The 21,451-nt window shown below is 36.6% G+C and overlaps 1 protein-coding gene across 1 annotated transcript in view; it reads right to left on the bottom strand.

Annotated features, from left to right (window-relative positions):
- Positions 1 to 21,451, bottom strand: part of SUZ12 (SUZ12 polycomb repressive complex 2 subunit) — a 33,253-nt gene that overhangs the window by 2,049 nt on the left and 9,753 nt on the right. Inside the window, 9 exon segments of the mRNA XM_072881187.1 lie at positions 75 to 232; positions 1,010 to 1,153; positions 1,602 to 1,693; positions 6,411 to 6,588; positions 8,296 to 8,401; positions 11,038 to 11,140; positions 11,944 to 12,175; positions 13,623 to 13,708; positions 17,135 to 17,184. Coding sequence (XP_072737288.1) covers positions 75 to 232; positions 1,010 to 1,153; positions 1,602 to 1,693; positions 6,411 to 6,588; positions 8,296 to 8,401; positions 11,038 to 11,140; positions 11,944 to 12,175; positions 13,623 to 13,708; positions 17,135 to 17,184 — 1,149 coding nt within the window.

The following is a 21,451-nucleotide window of genomic DNA, read 5'->3' on the forward strand; positions in this document are numbered from 1 at the left end:
CCCTAGGTTTCACAAATCTGGTCCATATGCTATATTACACAAATACAGATAGACGTTGTTTTCCATCTCCCTACCTGCAAACAAGTATGTGTGTGATAGGAGTTCTTTTGACCGGTCCATTGCGACTGAAGGCAAATCCAGGTTGACGATGAATATCCTGGGGATTTCCTGCGTAGGAGCCATCATAGCACTCATTGATAGATACGTCTATCCTAGCACCTTTTGGATGATACTGAAACAGATAATTGTAAATATACTTAGCAAACAGTAATGACAATACATCAGGAGGTTTAAACAAGTAACCTTTTCAAATCTGAATACCTTAAATATCACCCTATCAATAACCTGACATAGCTCTATAGTTTCCTTCTACAACACCCAAATAATTTTTAACCTCTGGAAACAAATTATACTAAAGCTTCCTTGCTCTGTCCCATTTTACCGTTTTCTATAAAACCACTCAGAATAGAAGTAATTGTAAAATTAAGGAAAATATTAGCAAAAGATTGCTAACAAGCACCCTAGAAATTAGAACATTTCTAACCAGCTAAGGAGTGAAATCCCGGAATATTAACCTGAGCATGGTAGTCGGTAGAGGAAACTACATTATCTTCAAATAAATAGGACAGAACTCCTCTTTGAGGTCAGATTGTTAGGAACAGGTCCTTATCAGCATAAGTAAATATAATACTGTCTTTAAATGTTTACTGCCTTCCTAAAGCTTCAAGAGACTTCCAACCAAATGTAGATTACAATGCTTTCTAGATCACATGAAAAGAATATATTAATCCAAAAGCAGCAGCTAAAAAAAAAAAAAAAAATCAAACCCACAATTTTTTTTTCCCCCCATGTAACACAAACATTCACATAACATTCAAAGGAAGCTGCATTTAACCTGTAGATACAGTCCTACAACTTAACAGGCTAGTAACAGAATCACTGCGTACGTAGTATTTGTGACAGATTGTACAGTGTTTCGTAGTGTTAAAACTACAAAAAGACTACTTACAACATAATTAAAGATAAATCTGCTGTGGCAAAGTTTAAGATGTTTGAGTAAACTATACAGTTTCCGACAGTTCAGTGTGCACCATGGGCAATGCAAGTCATCTCGGGCTTCAGTCTGCTGTCTTGTGTTGTTGTTATAAAGGAACTGATGCAAACAAACAAATAGGTAGTATTAGCACCAAATGTGTTTCATTCATTAACCTCCCTACCCCCAAAACAAAGTTGGACATCATTTCAGTAAACCTCTACAGTAAGTTCTTGGGAACACTACATCAGCTCAGTGTACTGAAACACTGGTATTTCAAGAATTTTTTCCCCATAGGGAGACCACCTGTCCCCCTCCAGATGTCTAACAAGAGATGTCCTTTGTATTTTGGAATGTCAGACGTGCCCGCAGGAAGATTAATTTTCTAAAATACTTCCTGTAAGAAGAAATATGTGGAATAGCTCTTAATATGTGAATTTGAGACCCCTTAAGGCATCCACTAAAAAGGCAAATGGAAATTTCCACCCAACTCAGAAAAGAAGTGAACATTTTAATTCCATGCAATATTTACAATCTATTTTTTTCTTCTAATGCGTATTTTCAATACCTGGTAAAATATTCGCAACTTTTGTCGAGGCTCATTTAAAACATCTCTCTCTTTTCTTGTTTGAAGGTCTGTCGGCAAGGATTCTTTCACAGCTGAAAAGAACATATATAGACATATATTTCTTTGGTGAAGAGGAAAAAAAAAAAAAGACATTGTTTCTTACCCAAGTATGGAAGTTCTGAGAAGGGCACACCGCTGCTGTAGGAAATGGGCTACCCTATACTGTGATATACTCGTACCAGCAACAAGGAAGTCTTGATGTTCAGCTTCCTTCACAAATCTACAGGCAAACCTACCACTTTTAAACACCAGATTTATCTCCAGTTTTGGAGAACCCTTCAGAGAACTTAAAAACTGTCAGGTAAAAAGCAACATTTTTTCTTACTCCATTTAAGCAAACAGAGAATTCTGTAGGTATAGCTAAAAGTAGGTGTGGCTGGGAAATAAAAACAAAACACTGCTTTCAGAGGGCTGCATTGAAAATACATTGCTTAAATTCAATTTCAGAAGCTTCCCAAGTCACACAACAGAAAAAACAATATGAAATGCAAGTAACACACAAAATATTTAACTGAAACTTTAACCCTTAACTCTTACACTCAAACACTTACTGTTTGTATGTGCAATGGCACTGCTCGGTTGCCTCTGAGCCTCTTCCATACATTTTAATCTTAGTAAGATTATTTGATTCCATACAATTAACAAGAAACCCCACATATCTAAGCAGGTTTATAAATCTACCCCCAGGAGAAACCAAATAATGACACCTACTTGCTTCTGAATGGTGAAAAAGATGGCAAAACAAGTCCCAGCTCTACTGACATAAGGAGATCTTTTAGAAGATGCACTTACTTCATATTTAATATTTTGGAGAACAAGGGAAATTTCATCCTCTTTCTGTATGAAAAAGAGAGGAAGCCTGACACTTCGGCCTGTACCACATCAGAGAAATTAGAATTCCATGGCTCAGTTACTTTGAGCACTTTGTAATTACAGCAAAGCTTAAGCAGCCACATTTAGAAAGTCTTTGATGTCTTTATTCCACTGGTCTGCCTTGGGAAACATGCCAAAGTAAAATGACAACACCAAATTCATATACCCTTGGGAAAGATGCACTGGATTTTCTTCTTTTACTATCAGAACCTCTAACTGATAGAAGTTTCCTACTATTTTCACTCTCCTGCCTTCTTGGTATTCAGAGACTGAAAACAGCACAACCATCATAAATACCCTACAATGCTGCGCACTGCACTGCGATATATTCTTGTATTAAGAGTCTGCTGTACTATTTTGGGAGGTGGCTCTTGCTGTAACTTTACCAATTTACTGGAATACTTGGCTTCTCTGATACAAGAAAAAATGGGTTCTATCAGTACATTAGCAATGCAGCCTTGCCACGTGCCTATTGCCTCTGTATTTATTATGTAGTCAACTAGTACACACCTTCTAGAGTTAGTCAACATACCATCATTTCTTTTGCAAGTCTGAGCATAAAATCTGCCTAACAAATTACAATATAGGTCTCCAAGAAACTCAAATACAAGGAGGCCAGGTATGAGGAAGTAAAGAGAAAGCAGAACAACTTTTACAGTGAAAGTTCAAGTACTTCCCTGCTTCTGCTGCCTTTCTTCTATTGGAAATTACTTCATGTTTGTGTGTGTTAAGTGTCAGCCATTCATCACAATTTAAGAAACCTAAGTGTCTGCAATCCCTAGCTCAGGTAAAATATTCAATTCAGAAGACAGGAATCAGTCTTATTTAAATATTCTTGTACTCTTTCCAAAGACAAAGATGTCTGTAGGTTGGCTGAGGATGTTAGGGATCATTCTAGACAATGGCTTCTGTACAGGTAGGGGTGAAATTCTTCTTGCTCTAACTTTTGTATTACTACACACTAAGGCTCTAAAAGCAGTGAAAAGAATTGCTACTCTTAGAAAGTCTCACCAGAGGTGAGCTATCGTTGACACATCAAGTTTCCCAACATATACTGCAATACAACTGCATAAAAAGCACATTTGGAAAAGCAGTATTTTTTTCATAATAATCATTCCCTTGCTATTACTACTACAACTCCAAAACCTCAGAGTTATATACCCAACACAAAACCAAACTGAAATACCATTTTGCACAAATTCTCTGATGCACTACCACAGATGAACCCCAAAACTCCAAGCAAGGCAACTCTTTGCAAACAGTGCCTGGCTACATACCCCAGAGATTAAGCCTGGAGACAGAACCACTGCACTCCAGATAATTACTTCTGTAATAGGGACCTAGAAGTTTCCTTAATCACACAGTCCCAGTCTAGTTACATGCTTGAAAATACTGATTACTCTGAAGTGAATCGGGTGCCAGTCAAGTCTAGGTATGTTTGTAAGTGTTTAAACAACAGGAGCAGCCTGTTGCCTGCTGTACAATTTAAGTTTTCCCAGCTGTCCTTGGGCCTTACCTGACAACACAATATTCCAAGCCAAACTTACAAACAACTGTGAGCAAGACAAAAGAAAGATAGTATCTACGCCAGCCCCCACTGCCAGTTAGGAATCAAAGGGGAGTTTCAGATTAAATATGATCCTGAGACAGGAAATGGCTATTAAAAAAAAAAAAAAAAAAAAAGACACAATGGTCATTCAAAGGTGCCTTTTCTATCTAGTGTCAAAAAGTATTTTAGTAGTAGCTTTTTTGAGCTAAGCTCTGGGATAGCAAGGAAGAAACATGTTTTTAGAAACATATTAATGAAATTGCAATTAAGCAACTGAACTAAATTAATAATAAATCTGTATTTTAAAATATAAAAACTTAATTTCTTGAGATAATTATAATCAAATAGCATGCTACCTGCTGCACAGCTACATCACTTTGTGAAGTTTTCAGTTAACTGGACTGAAATATACAATTGGTTACCCCCACCCCAGCAGCTATCCCAGTATTTTGCAAGAAGATCTAAACAACTCTTGAAGGAGAAAAATTCATGGGTTTTTTTTTCATATCTAACCGCATATCTTAATACTACAATCTTCTGCAAAACATCTCACAAGTAGACATCTGTTAATGTTTTTACCTCATGCATGAATTAAAAATTTTCAAAGAATGTGTGATAGCACATTTTTTTTTTTTTCCAAAGGGTCCAACCTTGTAAGTCCATTAAAATTATCAAGGTAAGTCCCAGCACTGCTACTGATTAGCTAACCTTATGTAAAGGGAAATGTTCCCAGACGACTTTCCATAAAGAAACTGACTGGGAACACATACTTGTTGTTTTAACATATGCCTACAGAAATACCAAAGGACATTTTACAAAGTTTTTCTAAAATAGTGCTTAAAATTACCTATATAAATTTAGGATAAATATAATTTTATGTTCAGCAGCTTCACAAGACAATCTTTTTAGTAACAGCAACAGCAGAATGAGCAGTTTCTAGACATTTCAATAGCTCTTGAACTAATGTGTTTAAATATACAATGGGATATATTAAGGTAACAAAAACTGTAATTTTAGATTTGCAGTGAATATTAGCAGACTGCATTAATGTTTTTGACATTATGTAATCTCCAAAGTAGTGGATCATATTACAGTGGTAATGACATTACATTTTCAATGTAGCCGCCACAGAGGTGCCACTACTACATTAAATACAAACCAAGCAAAGAAGTAAAAGAAAAATAATTGTACACTACTTAAAAATGTTTCCATAAAGCAAGGTTCAGCAACCCAATTTTAAATAGTCTATTCATTACTGCTTTTAATGTGATATATATTTAAAGTTATGATAAAACAGTTCAAAAGCTGACTATGAAGTTTGACAATATGTAAATTCTTCTGGAAAGAATGCACAGAAACTAACTTGCAAAAGGAAACAAAACCAGTTACATTTCAGATCATTGAAAAATTCTGAACTTAAAAAGCATTTAGTTTTAAATTACAATGCTCTAAACATTAATTAATGACTAGGGAGAAACTAGTTCAATAATACATACAGATTAATTTACATATAACAAATACAGACTTACCTCACATTGTAGTAATAGTTTGCAGACTTGCTATATTTTTCTCTTACCTACACAGAATTATTTTTAGACAGTACTAACTGTAAGCCTGCATTCTATCTAGACAATCTCAGACTGCCCAAAATGAATAAAAGCAGAAAAAACCTTTAGGCTCAAACAGAAATCTTTGTTAACTTGTGCAAACATGCAGAAAATGCCGCTAAATAATAAAAATATATATATTGTGCTTCCATTATGGGACCCTGCCTAGACATCAAACTATGTATCAAGGAGATTAGTGCCAGTTCATAAGCGTTCCCTTAACACCACAAATGTGCAATGTAATGTACAATATTTTAGACAGTTTCTGTCACATTTCACAGTAGCAGCTACGTTTTCCATGAGCTAAATATATCATCTGATAGACAAATTTGTCTATTTTCACTACAAAGCATAAAAAAAAGGAACTTATTAATACTATAAATCCAAATACTTACAGAACAGTAATTAAAATGTGTAGAGCAAAACAGACAATCCTAGAAGTCCTATTCAGGGATTTCTCCCAACTTATTTCACATCAGGATTTATGAGCATCCTATATAAATCACTTCAATATTCTCATGACTTCAAAGACCCCACTATTTTTAGCTTTTAAACTTACCTTAAAAAAATGTACAAAATATGGGATACAACAAAGCCCAGTCATTGTTGCTTTTTCATGTTTAAGATTACCTGAAGCAGTGGCATCAGTGAGTCAGGAACCCTGAAGTACAGAAGTGCTAAGCAGATGATTATTCAGCAGCAAAACCAAAGTTTGCTTACCTATAGTCTGAGTAGGTTTAACAGAATTGGGCTTGTTTTCTTGAGGGAGGCTTTCAGAATTTCGTGTTGCAAGAGGCTTAGCTATAGGAGCTGTAGACTTATCATTTGTGTCTCCTGTCCAACGAAGAGTAAACTGAAGTGTAGGTCCCTGAGAAAATGTTTCAAATGGAGGCAATCTCTGGGGGAGGGAATCAAAATAAAACAGCAGAATTAGTGTCTTCCCATGTAGAAAAACAATCATGAGAAAATGTTCACGGAATGGGGACAGATTTAATTTTTTAAATCACCAGAAGTCCTTGTGTTTTCAACATAAGCATACACATTTAGATATACTAAAAAAAAAAAAAAAAAAGCTGGAAAAGATGACTATGCAGTTTCCTGCATGTTACTTGAGCAACCACTTCATTAACATACTGTGGCACACATTGATCTTTGTGAAACACTAAACAGTAAACAGCATGGGCCCTGACTAGAAAGAAAACAGCACTTACTCACCAGCCTGAAGCCAATGTACTTCTCTTTCTACTCACACCTACTCCTAATTCTGCAGTCCATTATTGTATATTAATACACAAGCTTTAAAAACCGTACCACTGTCTGCTGTAGAAATGCTATTGTAATATTCTCCTGTGGATATGTTCTTATATTCCACTCACTTATCAAGTTAATAAAGAAATAGAAGAGACCTGAGTCAAGTCCAAACTCCTATTATCAAGCATCATACCCTAAATTTATCAATGAGATTAGAGAATTCCATCTTAAAAGCTCTTTATTAGACTTCATTAGTTTACAGAAATGCTATTGCAAAAACAGAAAACGAATGACAATGTCCTTAACAGATCTGGGTGATAAACGCATTGGCCGTGACTATTTTCTCTTCTCTTTGCGGTAGCACCTCCAGCATGAAAAACATCTCTCACATTCTCCCAACAACAGAAAGCAACCATATCCCCATCTCAGTTTAACAAAGTTACAGCAATTTATATCTCTCTCTATATATCTATCTATCTATCTATCTTTTTAAGCACATTTACATGTGGAGGATATCCTCCTATGATCTTCCTAAAAGCTGCTTCTAGCTTTTTCAGTTTTAACTTCTTGAACACAGTTTAACAGAATCAGAAGCAGTATTCCAGGTAAAGACTGAATAGGATAACAGAGCTTATAACTATAATTTTACTACATACTTTGGATCATCTCTGCTTTTTTCATAATTATATAATCATGTTGATACACAACTACTTTGCAACCATTTAGAATTTTCACATTCTTCTCCTCAGTCACTTACAACTGATAGTGTCCCAGAACATGGGAGCATGTGACTATGTAAGTGCATAGAGTCACCTGCATTCACTGTATCACTGAGTGTTGACTCATCTCACTCAACAATTTCTCTCTGCACAACACTTTCGCCTACACTGACACACCCTCTTCCTTTCATCACTAAATTTCATCAGCATTCTCTTAAGGTATGTGTGTAATATCACACCTATGAAAGCTCTGGGTTCCTCTTTCTTTCCCCAAAATATTCTGCTTCTGCAGTTTGTTCCTTTTGATTCGTCCAACTTGAATTTATTACAATAACAAACATTTAATTTGCCTGATTTTATAGGACAGAATTTCAGAAGTCATTGAAAGAGACAGCTGCCATACCTACAGTAGTTAATACCTGCTTGTATTAACAATCTAGTGCAGTCAAAGCTTTCCTAAACCGAGAGCTAAATTAAAACTTATGTCCATACATCCTGAAAGAGAAGTACTACTTCCTGTTCAATTTAATCTATTTTCAGAGGAACAGCCACTGACTGCACTTTGAATTGTGTTCCACCTTAATCCAGACCATTTTAAGTGAAGATAGGTCTTTCAGCCACTAAACAATCCATACCTTTCCATCAAGTATTGTTTCCCATGTTGCTCTTTTCTTGCTAATGGGACACTCTTCCATTTCCTGCATGGCCACTTCATATTCCCCATCCAGAAGTTGCAAGCGCCTGTCAAGACAAAACATGTATTATGAGTAAAGCAGCTCATTTTTATTGTTTACCTATAAAAATGTAGAATATATTTTACAGTAACTAAGTTTCCATGAAACTAAAGGCAGATTTTCAGGAAAACTTATTTGGCAACTAAGTGTGAATCTTATGTAAATACCATCCATCATAACGAAAAAGCTGCCTAATGCCAAATGTTAACGCAGAAGCCTCCATCCAAGTGATTCCAAGAGATGTAGGAAAGCTATTGTTAATACAAAATTAATACTATGATGGGAATCTTCCTGTGAAGAAACAAAAACCAAACTGAACGACACCCCCTCCAAATCATCTCTTATTTATTGTGCTTTATTAATAAACTACTCTGTTCTAGCAAACCAATATGACCTCTAATCGGGCCTCGAAAACTAAGGAATCCTATCTTCGTATTAAAGCCATGTCAGGTGTAACCTTAATATTTACTATGTTGAAATCCTCTTAAGTATGACTTTCTCAAAAAGCAAACAAAAAAACCGCTTTACATAGACTAGCATGGGTAATTCAAACATGTTAATCAACATGCTACATTTTCACTTTCCTCCCTATCTCACCCTGCTTCCTTCTATGTGGCAGTCTGTTCAGTGAGGCTTGAGAAATTCTGATTTCTACTTAGTTTTATTTTGTTGCCACTTGCTGAACAGCACAGGAAAAGCAAAAAAGAAATAGCAGTGAATCAAAGGTATAGTCTCAGGAAAATGTTTCATGGATACATGTGTTTTAAAGATATCAACACAAATCAGCAAGTAACATCAATTTACAATACAAGCTCACTTTCCCAAGATTTTGTATTTTTTCTTTTGAGACTTTACTTTCTGAAGCAATGGCACTGAATTCCTGACAACAGATCATAAGCTACAGAAGCATCATTCAAAATAAATGAGTTGTTACTAAGTAGATAAATTGTGAATGTGTGCAAACTGTTGCACAGTTTGAACTTGGGAATTACATCTTGCAGCAAAAGGCTGCCTCTGTTTCTAGACACTTCAGTATTCTACAGTGAGATATTGGAACAGGTAAACTACAGCCTATCTTTTTCTTTTACATGTAAACTATATTACAGCAGAAGTATCCCAGCAGAATAAAGTTATAAACACACCAAGTAAGCCATCAGAGACCTTTTGCTCTATTTCTTGACAGCATCTTGCAAACCACTAACTCTTTCATCATTTACTCTATTTAGAACAGTAAGAGCTTCAAAAGGTAAAAAAAATAAACATATAGAATAGAGAAGATAATGGACTTAAGACAATACTTTCCCTAGATCTGCATGATATGTATAATCCTTTTCCAGGCCCGGAGTCTGGGTAAAATAACTTATTTTTCAATTTCTCCATCAAACAGGAGACTGTAACTTCAAGAGGTTAACATAAATTAATAGCTTATACTTTAAAAAAAATCCACAAATAATTAATCAAGTTAATAGCTTATATTTTGAAGATGGCTTTCCACATAAAGTAAAATTTTAAGATTTAAAAAAAAATACCAATTTTTATGCATGATTTGGTTCTGCTGCAGTATCACTTATACAGCAGCATGGTTGAAAATGTCCTAGCTTACTACAAAACCACCTAACAGTTCATATCATGTTTAGCATATTAAAGTTCTCCAGTGGAATTCAGTAATAGAAAAGAAGAAAATATTGTCAAGACTTCTAAGAAGATAAATTAGAGAAAGACATTTCTTAAAAAAAACCTACTCAAAATATAAGACTTCTAAAACTTTATTTGGATAAATGACCATTTTGTCAGAATCACTTGGAACTATGTTTTAAGCAGCTTTTTCTTGAAGCTATATTTATATTTTTACTAATAAAGAAATTATCTGAATACCTATCTCCACCTGGGATCTACATTTGCCATGGATAGAAGTCTTATTTTCATATACTGTGTTTTGGCTGTCGCTGGTATTATCATCTTCTGCAGGACAAACAACTACAATGTCCACTTACCGGTAGATGGTATGCTACTTATCTTCTGAACTATCTGGACTGCTCTAAGCTATAGCTACATGCAAGTTCATCCCACTCCACCTTCTTTAAAATACATTAAGTAGTTCCAGGATAACAAATATTAAAATATTTCATCACATTTTAACTACTTGTTTGATTTCACTGTAGTAATGGAGAACTAATGTCTTCTTTAGGTACTAGCAGAATAAGATCTGTGACTGCATCAGTAAGAGTCTGGGCATGGAGAAAATTATGCCACCAAATAGAATGTAAGCAGTAAGCATATTTCAGAGACTGTTTGTTTGTTTGATTTACTTTTCAATTATGCTGTCACTGATCTTTAACAGAACCACATAAATTACGTCTGTCAAAAAACTGACAAGGAACAAACTGATGCATATTAACAGGACAATACTCAAGTTTATAAAAGGGAATAATTTACAATTGTCACTGGACAGGTCTCACTACACAATGTGCATTATGAAACTTGTAGACCTTAAAAAAAAAAGACAACAAGCCTAAGCTCTTATTGTAACTACCAACTAAAAATGCAGCCAAAGACAGCCAACACTGAAAATAAAGAATAGATTTAATATTAAACAAATTCCTAACAATTAAAAGAAACAATATTTATTTTGGATAATATTACCTGTTTTTATCAAATACAGTCATTTGTGCTACAAATGTCTTTTCCCCATCTTCACGATTTGAAGAGTTTCTTTTTCTTCTAGCTGGAAGCTCCTCATTGACATCTGTACATAAGAAATACGGTATTCAATTATTATATAAGCATGAATTCAAAAGGTTGAACAGCTTCTATGCAACTTTAAATATAGCTGGCTGTTGATTATGTCAGATGTGTCATACAACAGAAAAGGACATAGTATTTAATGAACAGCTCAATGGCACTGGAAAGAGCACTTAGCTTAACAACAATCATATTTTAGATATGTTCACATATATTTACATTTTAATCCTATTACTCTGTCAGCATAAAGAATTTGGGATTCAACCTTCCTCCTCTTGTAGCTACAAAATAGTGAGAAAGAAAGTCTTTCATTCTACACGCACTCTTCAAAGCTGTAACATTTGTGATGTAACATAACATGTCTTGATAAGATTAAGAAAATAGCTTTTAAAATTTTGTTATTAAGGTATTTTCTTTATTGGCTAGTCATTTAGTTTTGATGAGAGACCACGATAGCACCTACAGCTGAGTCAGTGGTGACCAGTGTGGCTGGAGGTTTAATGATAGTCACAGCGACCACAGGGCTCTCTAACACTATTCACCCCCCAACAGTGTTGCCTCACACCTTCACCATCACACATTAGTAAAAACTGGTGTTAAATTTACACAGAAATAGAAGCACCATTTCTAGCTACCAACTGTATTTTAGCCCCATCTTGAAAAAGACTGAAAACAAATGAAAGCCAGTTTAGTCACTCATCTATTACTGGCCCTTCTCAGAGTATGACCTAACACTGCAGATCAAGACAACTGTATACGTGCCTACAAGATAAACCCTGTAAAAGCATATTTAAAGATTGAAGTTACCAATGTTTTCATTAGTTTCGCCATTGATCAGTCCATTAAACTCTCTTCTTCCTGGGCGAGTTACTCTGAATAACAATGAGTAAGACTTCACCATATGGCTGTTGCTTGGTTCAAACTCATTGCTGGAAACTGCAAGTGATGGGAAGTTGCCTGGTTTTATTTGGCTGAGGTCTGGGTTTAAAGGCACCTGCTTTTTACCTGTAGGAACCTGTCTTATAGGACAACTGACATCCTGCAGGAAAACAGGAAAGAAAGCTAAGGTTTAGGTTTTTAGAATACAAAGTAAAGACATTAAGTGTTAAAATTTATATTATTTATGAACTGTCCTTGTCCTGCCATCTTTTTGAAAATAAGCCTTGTAACAGATGTAAATAAAAAAATCTGGAATAACAGTCCCAGGTTTTCAATGTAAAAACAGAGAGTTGAAAGTGTAAATAAAACTGGCATTTTATAACCATTTCTGGCAGCAGCCATCTTTCTCTAAGTGATTAAATTAACACTAACATGAGGCATTTAGAAAGATTGTAGAACAGTCATTAATACTAATTTAATTCTGTTTACTTAAAGAAATTAAATGTTTTGGTTACATATATATTTCCAGGGCCTCCTATCTTCTCCTTCCAATATTACAAAGTGCACTTTGTGCTATCTGGGAGATAAAGAACCACTTACCTAGGATTTATTATATTCAGTATCTCTCAAATAGATCATTGAGCACTGTGTAGTATTGGAAAAACAAGGCAAGATGGCCTAAGTATGAAACTTGCAGCAAAACATTTCAAATAACCATCAGTACCTCCTGCTTCTACCATATTTATCCATACTATAACAAGTAACAAAATTGGCTAGAAACAATATTAACTCTTAAAAACATGTCAAAACAGCTTAACATTCTTAGGAAAAATATACAAAGTTCTGACTGCAAATCTTTCCCTTTTTTGTTAAAAATTACAGCATGCATTACTGAGCCTCCCATATTCCCACAGCTGTAAAGATAATTTGCCAAATGGTGTGAAACAAACATAGCTAAAAGAGCAAACAAATTAAAAGATACTTTTTTAAAAATATGTAAATTGTTTATGATTCATAGTAGCTAAAATCTGCAATAATTGAGATGATCAATGTAAAAAACATAGGTACAGAAAAAGCAAGGAAAGAGACAAGACTTGGCAGATGACTGGGGAATTCAAAACAATTACAACTTGTTCCTTCTTATTTCTAAACTCAAAAAGGCATAGACTATTTTATGATTGCCTGGTTTACTTAAGCCTCTGGAACTCACAACAGAATTAATAGTTTAATGATGTGATACAAAAAAATTGAAGTAAAAATAGAAGTGGCTGAAATTCACAATGAGTGAATCTGACTTACAAGCAAGCTAAATTCAATGAACAAAGCTGAATGTTTTTTTAAACTTCCAGTTATTTCTCACAAAGCAGAGCAAAATCCATGTGTGTGTATATATATATATATATATATATTTGTTTCTGAAGAATCCCTTACCCAGTCAATAAAAACCAACTTGAATAGATTAGTTCTGAAATTTAAAGACTAAATTAATCTCAACAGAAGCATCATTTCACCATCACCTTTTTGTATGGCAATGTTAAATACACGTTCCAGAATCAGGTAAACATTTTGCTTTACTACATATTAATACTTTGTCAAATCATTTTTACCTTTCGTTTCTTGTGGCAAACTTTCACAAGCAGTACTTCCAGGGTTACAGAATTTTGTTCATTCTCTGAGTTTTGTGATGGCTTATCTAAACAGAAAAAAAAATTAAGTTCTGAAAAAGTGAAGATCTATTCAATGGTGTAAGTCCACCTGTAATTACTTTTTAACCATAGGTACCTCCAGGCACAAAGACCTCTAGTCAAATTCTAAGTTTCAATTCTCCCCAAACTTACTTGCAAATTCCCACTTGAGAACATATCCTACCTATCTATTCTAATACTAGCAGATTAAAAAGCATAGTTGATCTCTGATGTTTAAAGGAGTAAGCTTGCTACCTTTGGTATTGCCAAAACCTTTCCATAGCAGAGCAAAAGGATATCGGTAGATTTAAGGAAAGTCAGAATACACTAATTACAGATGAGTCAAATTATTTCCTATAATGCTTTTTCTTTACAGCTTGCAAACCTAGAATTTGGTTTGCATCAAAACTTAAGATCCAGATGCTGTCAGATAGGAAAACAAAACAAAACAAAAAAACCCTTAAAGATTATGCAAGGCTAAGTTTATGCAAGGCTAAGTATATGCAGAATAGCTGTTAAAGGACTCTTGAAATAACCTGAAAAATGTCTTAGAAAAGAAGACTTGGCTTCACAGTCTCTGCACTACAAATTTCCTAGAGCCCGAAATCTTCAAGATGGCTACTACCAGCAGTGTGATCAGCAATGCCAATTAAGAACTCCCTTACAAAATAAATTTCACTGTACGGTAAGAGAACCTTTAATCATTTGAATTTATATTAATCTAGAAACGTGCCCTCATATGGAAAAAGAATAGACAGATAAAACTTGATTGCATATCTAATTAAAAAAACAGTTTGTCTAAGAAATTCTGAAAAACAATGATCAGCCAAAACTGAATGAAGCTATAAGAAGTTATTTCTGCTCTTTTAAAATATTACAAATATCATTATGGGCTTAAGTTAAAAAGCACAATGGTTTTGCCTTAGTCCATTAAATACTTTGTTATGCTCATCAGATATAATGAGCAAAGCTTTAGCATAGTAAAGACAACACAACCCATGTGTCTTCACTTGCTTTCCTCCTGACACTATAGCCACATTCAACAAGCTTAACGTGTTTCAGTTGAGAGAGAGTTCTGGTAACTCATCTAAAGACACAAGCAGTTTTATGAAACAAATTGATTTTTTTTTAAGTTGTAAACACAAGACATATTAGAAACCTTCTTAACAAATACAGAAACTTGGGGTGGAGGGGAACCCAGCCAAAACTCCACCACACTCTCAGTTTCAAGAGTTTCTAACAATTTCTATCCAGACAAATAAGTATATTAATGGTGCCAGCTTCATGAATTTAAATATTTTCTATATTTAATATTCACTATAGCATACATAAATTATGTTAGTGATATCCTTTTCTATGGTACAAATGTCCATCAGGCTCTCACTATATGTAGTACTCTCTCGAAGTGAAAGGGTTTTTTTTGTAGTTAACAGTAGAGTCACATAATCTAAACATTCAAAAACACACAGAAAGTCATCAAATATATTAACACCTTGAAAAATCTACTACAGCCCATCTCTGAGTAAGACCACACAATAACAGAAAAGCAGTAAGAAAAGCAAGATCTGTCAGCAAAATCTATGGAACAACTACCCTATCCACTAGGTATTTCAAATTCCATACGTGAGGTTTACTACTACAAACTGTCCTGGAAGGATCAGATTTTGAAGTTATGTATTTGAATTTAAGACACAGCGTACCCTTTCTTCCGCATTTATTCTATACTTCTCTATTCTTATCACTAGCTGCCCCAAGTCCTTATCTCTTGTAACTTCCCAGCTTAACTATTGAATGCAACTGTGCTGGTTTTGTCTGGGAGAGAGTTAATTTTCTTCACAGTAGCTAGTATGGGGCTATGTTTTGGATTTGTGCTGGAAACAGTGCTGATAACACAGGGATGTTGTAGTTACTGCTGAGCAGTGCTTACACAGAGTCAAGGCCTTTGCTGCTCCTCACCCCACCCCACCAGCGAGGAGGCTGGGGGGGCACAAGAACTTGGGAGGGGACACAGCCGGGACAGCTGACCCCAACTGCCCAAAGGGCTATTCCGTACCATATGACATCATGCTCAGCATGTAAAGCTGGGGAAAGAAGAAGGAAGGGGGGGACGTTCAGAGTGATGGTGTTTTGTCCTCCCAAGTAACCCTTACGTGTGATGGAGCCCTGCTTTCCTCGAGAAGGCTGAACACCTGCCTGCTGATGGGAAGGAGTGAATGAATTCCTTGTTTTGCTTTGCTTGCATACTCAGCTTTTGCTTTTTAAACTGTCTTTATCCGAACCCACAAGTTTTCTCACTTTTACCCTTTGATTTTCTCCCCCATGCCACCAGGGGGAGTGAGCGAGCGGCTGTGCGGGGCTTAGTTGCCGGGTCGGGAGGTTAAATCACGAGAGCAACATGTAACATGAAGTTTTGAGAGCAGAAACAACATTAATACTATCCATTGAGAGCAGCAGTATTTTGAAGTTCCGGAAGTAGAATGTTCCTAATCTACAGATTTGAAGAACTTTCTCAGAATAATATTACAGTTTAATAAAGAAGTGATTCTGAAATCTAGACATTTGCAACTTTAACTTTCAAACATCTTAATAGATCTGGTTAAGCATAAGATACTTTGAGGGAACATAACTTCCAGAAAAAAAGTAGAAAACATGTTACGTGAATTGTAGTAGCTTTTACACCCAAAGACTAAGATGCCATTCAGAATGTTTTTAACCGAAAAATTAGAAACACCACTTTATTTTAATGGATAAACAGCTACGTTTTTTTCAGGGAAGTAAAAAGACAGTGAATTTACCCATGCCTATACAGCACAAAATATGTCACTTCTGCTTTCGTTAAAGGAACAGAACCCTTCATTCTGGTCTGGGAAGTCCAACATTCTGATTTTGAGGGGTAAAGCCTTATGTGCATAAAAGACAATAGAATGACTGCAAGTCACTAAAACATGATTAGTGTGGCTTTTCTAATTGCTGACATGGCCTTTCCCTCTTTTCTAGGCTCTACTTGGTAAAATTTATTCTCACATTTCTATTTTGAATTAAAAAACACTGAATCTTCTAACTATTTGAAGGCTGAGGGTTTTTTTAAAAGCTACTTCAACTACCCCAAAAGCACACTCCCATAAAATCACTTTCTTCAGGAACTCCTCAAGGTCTATTTCAGTTTGAATGGGTGATGACTTGAAGTACTTCTCAAAATCACTGTTTTGACTAAAACCCCGGAAGGCTTATCTGTTTAACATTACAATTACGCTACAGCTATTAAAAGCGCTATTGAAAGTATTGTAACTAATGGGACAGTCTGAGCTTAAATAAGTTAAAATCTGCATTCAAACAGCAGATTCAAAATATTCAAATATTCCCCTCACAGATCTATACTAATTTCAAAGGTGCTATACAAATTAACAGTATAACGAATGAATTAGCAAACATACCATTTTTATGGAAGAACCCAGTAAACGTAAGTTGCAAATGAGCAGACAAGCTAAACAGAAAAAAAAGAAAGGAAATGTTAGAACAAATAAGTATTTTCTTCTCACAGCAGCCACTCCACTTCATTCAACGATGTTCAGGGCAGGCCTACACAAGAGGCAGAACTATAATGAAGCGGTCAATCTTTCTAACTTGGAAACTGCCTGGACACAGCAGTTGCAATTGACACGAAGTTGTAGACCAGCTTTCTCTTTACAGACTGATTCTCTCTATGTATTCAATGACTTGATACATTGGGGGGGGGGGGGAAGTAGAGGTTTAAACACTACAGTAGAAGGGCACTGCCTGAAGACATGAGATCTTGCCTTCACAGGCAGGCAAACAGATTTCCTAGACATTCATCAGCAACAGAGATGACTTTTGGTGGAAATTTTGCAGGACTCCACCCTGAACCACGTACTTGGTACCAATTTTTTTTTTTAACAAGTGTTTTCAGTTTGTAAGGAGAATCTTTACAATGGGGAAGCTACAGCCTTAGAAATAAAGATTAGCAGTCACATCAAGTCTGTATCATTCATAACATATGCAATCAAAATAATAATTGCATCTATTTTGTTTCACAGCACTGCAGCTCATAGCCTAGACTATTCTGCTGACTGTAGACCCATTTTATTTCAAATTGTTAAATTTGGAATACATTTCAGCTTAAAGCAAGTATTCATAAACCTAGATTAAAATGAGTCTCAAAAACACTTAGTATTTCTGAAGTACATAGTATTGAACAAAATATCACCTGTTACACTAGAACACCAGACACAATTTTGAGCACCTTCACTGTCTTTTCAGGAAGATACAACCTGACATTCAACGCCTATTTTTAAACACAAACACTCCTGAGAGCACCGAGATGATTAGTGAAAGTGCCCAACAGCTTGAGCATTCAGAAGACTGCATCTATACCAACTTGCATCATTAACCCATGTTACTTTTCCAGACCAACTCCACACTGAAGTACATTTTTTGATAGTTTTGAAAGTACAAAAAACACCACACACAAATCAATATTCTATTTTGTTTCAACATGATCCTTATCCTTAAAAATAGAATATTTACCTAGCAAGTATCCACAATATATAGAGCAAAAGATAATTAAGAAAAATAATATACAATAAATCTATAAAACCTCTTAGAACACAAAATTTATAAGTTTGTCTCAGACTAAATTGTATCTAGCATGGTTGCCTCCGAGGTAGTCTAATTATTTGCAAACACTATGGAAAAAGAACAGCTGGTTAAAAAACAAGCAAAGACCACCAAAAAACAATCTCGACAGGTCTTCACACATTCCAGCAACTTAGGTTAGTCTTTAAGATGTCTGCTTTTCGTTTAAAACTTCAAAATGCTTTGCATTTCATGATCTATCAGTACAGTAAATAGAAGGGTTTTGGCAAATTATCTCCAGTCTTTCTACCAAAAAAGAACACAAAGCCAACCTGCAGGACTAAAACAGATCTCTAACTGAACTGTACAGATTAGAACAAAATTCTGGAAGTCCTACAATGGATTGGTTAATTTCCATCATATATACTTTCACAAAAAGCTTAGATGTTTAATTCATACATAAAGAATAACATTTAACAAAAAAAAAAAGTTATGGTCATCATCTATCAGACTCAAATATCACAAACATACTGTATGGTACATCACTTCTCAGTGAATAAGCTTTTTATACCATTTTATTTCAGCACTAGGAAACTTGTCAAGAAACAACAGACCAGGCATATTTGCTATGCCTTCTTTTTGCCATGATTATAAAGACAGGCTAGGATGAAAATGAACTGAAATGCATCAGTCCCAAGTTTCACATCTCTGCTGAACTTTGACTTTTGCCAAATACAATATGGCAAATTCAGCAAGACTTCAGTATTTTTCTGAAGCAGAGTAGTAAGAGCTGATAAAATACGAGTTTTATCCAGCATTTAAGTATGTTATATAATTTTAAGTAAACGCTTGTGGAAAAAGAAAATTAACATGACAAAACCAATAGGTACACCAGTATAAAGGTAATCACTATTTCACAATTAGAATTCACAGAGTAAGCCCCCCTGCAAGTGACAATTCCATATGGAATTAAGACTTGAAATTATCTACTTGTTAAAGAGGGAACACTTATTCAGATACAACTATGCAAAGGTACAATGTGAGATACATGTGGGGTCAGACAACAAGAAAAAACTCAGACTAAGCAGTATTTCTCATGAGAAAATTAGAAGGGAAAATCATAAGTTTTACAGCCTTTAATGAAAACATTTTTGTGCTGGTTTTGTCTGGGAGAGAGTTAATTTTCTTCACAGTAGCTAGTATGGGGCTATGTTTTGGATTTGTGCTGGAAACAGTGCTGATAACACAGGGATGTTGTAGTTACTGCTGAGCAGTGCTTACACAGAGTCAAGGCCTTTGCTGCTCCTCACCCCACCCCACCAGCGAGGAGGCTGGGGGGGGCACAAGAACTTGGGAGGGGACACAGCCGGGACAGCTGACCCCAACTGGCCAAAGGGCTATTCCGTACCATATGACATCATGCTCAGCATGTAAAGCTGGGGAAAGAAGAAGGAAGGGGGGGACGTTCAGAGTGATGGTGGTTTGTCTTCCCAAGTAACCCTTACGTGTGATGGAGCCCTGCTTTCCTTGAGAAGGCTGAACACCTGCCTGCTGATGGGAAGGAGTGAATGAATTCCTTGTTTTGCATACACAGCTTTTGCTTTACCTATTAAACTGTCTTTATCTCAGCCCATGAGTTTTCTTACTTTTACTCTTCTGATTCTCTCCCCCATCCCACCAGGGGGAGAGGGAGCAAGCTGCTGCGTGGGGCTTAGTTGCTGGCTAGGGTTAAACCACAACAGTCCTTTTTGGCACCCAGTGTGGAGCTTCGAAGGGTTCGAGATAACAACAGGTTTGACTGGAATGTGCTAGATCAAATTTATTGCTGTTATTGCTGTTTAGCTATTAATCGTCAGGCTCCTGTGCTTGCCCTGGGGCTTGCTTGCCTTACTGTCTATTAGAGTCTAGTGCTCGTTAGGGGCTGCTTTTTGCTTTTGCTGCCTGCTGTACTGCTGATCATCTTGGTCTCCTATGCCTTGGAACATTTTGATAACAGCAACGGTGATGTGCCTGGGCTGGCAGATGGCCAGGGCATCACTGCTGTTTCTGTGCTGCCATACTGGACAGGCTGGAACTCCAGCATGAACTCAAGTTGAAGGGACTGTGACCTGTGGATGAGTCCACACGGGAGCAGGACACCCCGAAACGCCTGTGGCCGTGGATAAGTCCACACCAGAGAAGGTACATCTTGAAGCGTCTGTGGCCGTAGTTATGTCTGTGCTGCAGCAGGTATACCTCTGAAGGGATTGTGGCCCAAGGATAAGTCCACACTGAGAAGGTACACCTTGAAGCAACTGTGGCTGTGGATAAGTCCATGCTGCAGCAGATACACCTTGAAGCATCAGTGGCTGTGCATGAGGTCATGCTCAAGCACCTCAAAGCGTGTGGCCATGGATAAGACCACGACAGAGCAGGTACACCCCTGGAGGGATTGCAGCCATGGGTAAGGCCATGTTGGAGCAGGTTTACTTCTGAAGGGACTGTGACTGTGGGTAAGGCCATGCTGGAGCAGGTATATCTCTGAAGGCATTGTGGCCCACGGAGAAGGCCACGCTGGAACAGGTGCACCTCAAAGCGACTGTGCCTGTGGATAAGTCCATGCCACAGCAGGTATACCCCTGGAGAAACTGTGGCTCATAGATAAGGCTCTACTTGGAGCAGGTACGCCCCTAAGGGACTGCAGTCTGTGGACAAGTCCAAGCCAGAGCAGGGGCAAGGGCAGGAGTTCATTGCAATGTTAAACCCGATGGCCTGGTCCAAAGGGACCAGGGGTGGAGACTGTAATGGAAATACCTTCAAATTGTTGTAACCCGGGATTTCAGTTGCATGTTATAAGAATTACTATAGCAGGAACCACCTGAACCAAGGGAGGACAAGCCTTACAAGAAGCAGTGCAAGTGCAGCAGTGACCCGACCTGAGCTGGCTTTGGTGCCCAATAACTCCACACAACACACCACCTCTCCCGTCCTGAGTGACCACCATAACAGATGGAGCCCAAAGTCATGGACTAAATGAGCTCAATGGACGTTTTGTGGACATTTTAGAGGGGTGGTCCATTGACTAGGGGAATTATATCTGTGTATTATATCAAAGGATGGGAAGGGGGGTGGTGGGTAATTATGTATTGGATAGTGTGAGACCTGAGCATGACGTAAAT

The sequence above is a fragment of the Ciconia boyciana genome, chromosome 16 (assembly GCF_034638445.1).
Source record: "Ciconia boyciana chromosome 16, ASM3463844v1, whole genome shotgun sequence".
Classification (NCBI taxonomy): Eukaryota; Metazoa; Chordata; class Aves; order Ciconiiformes; family Ciconiidae; genus Ciconia; species Ciconia boyciana.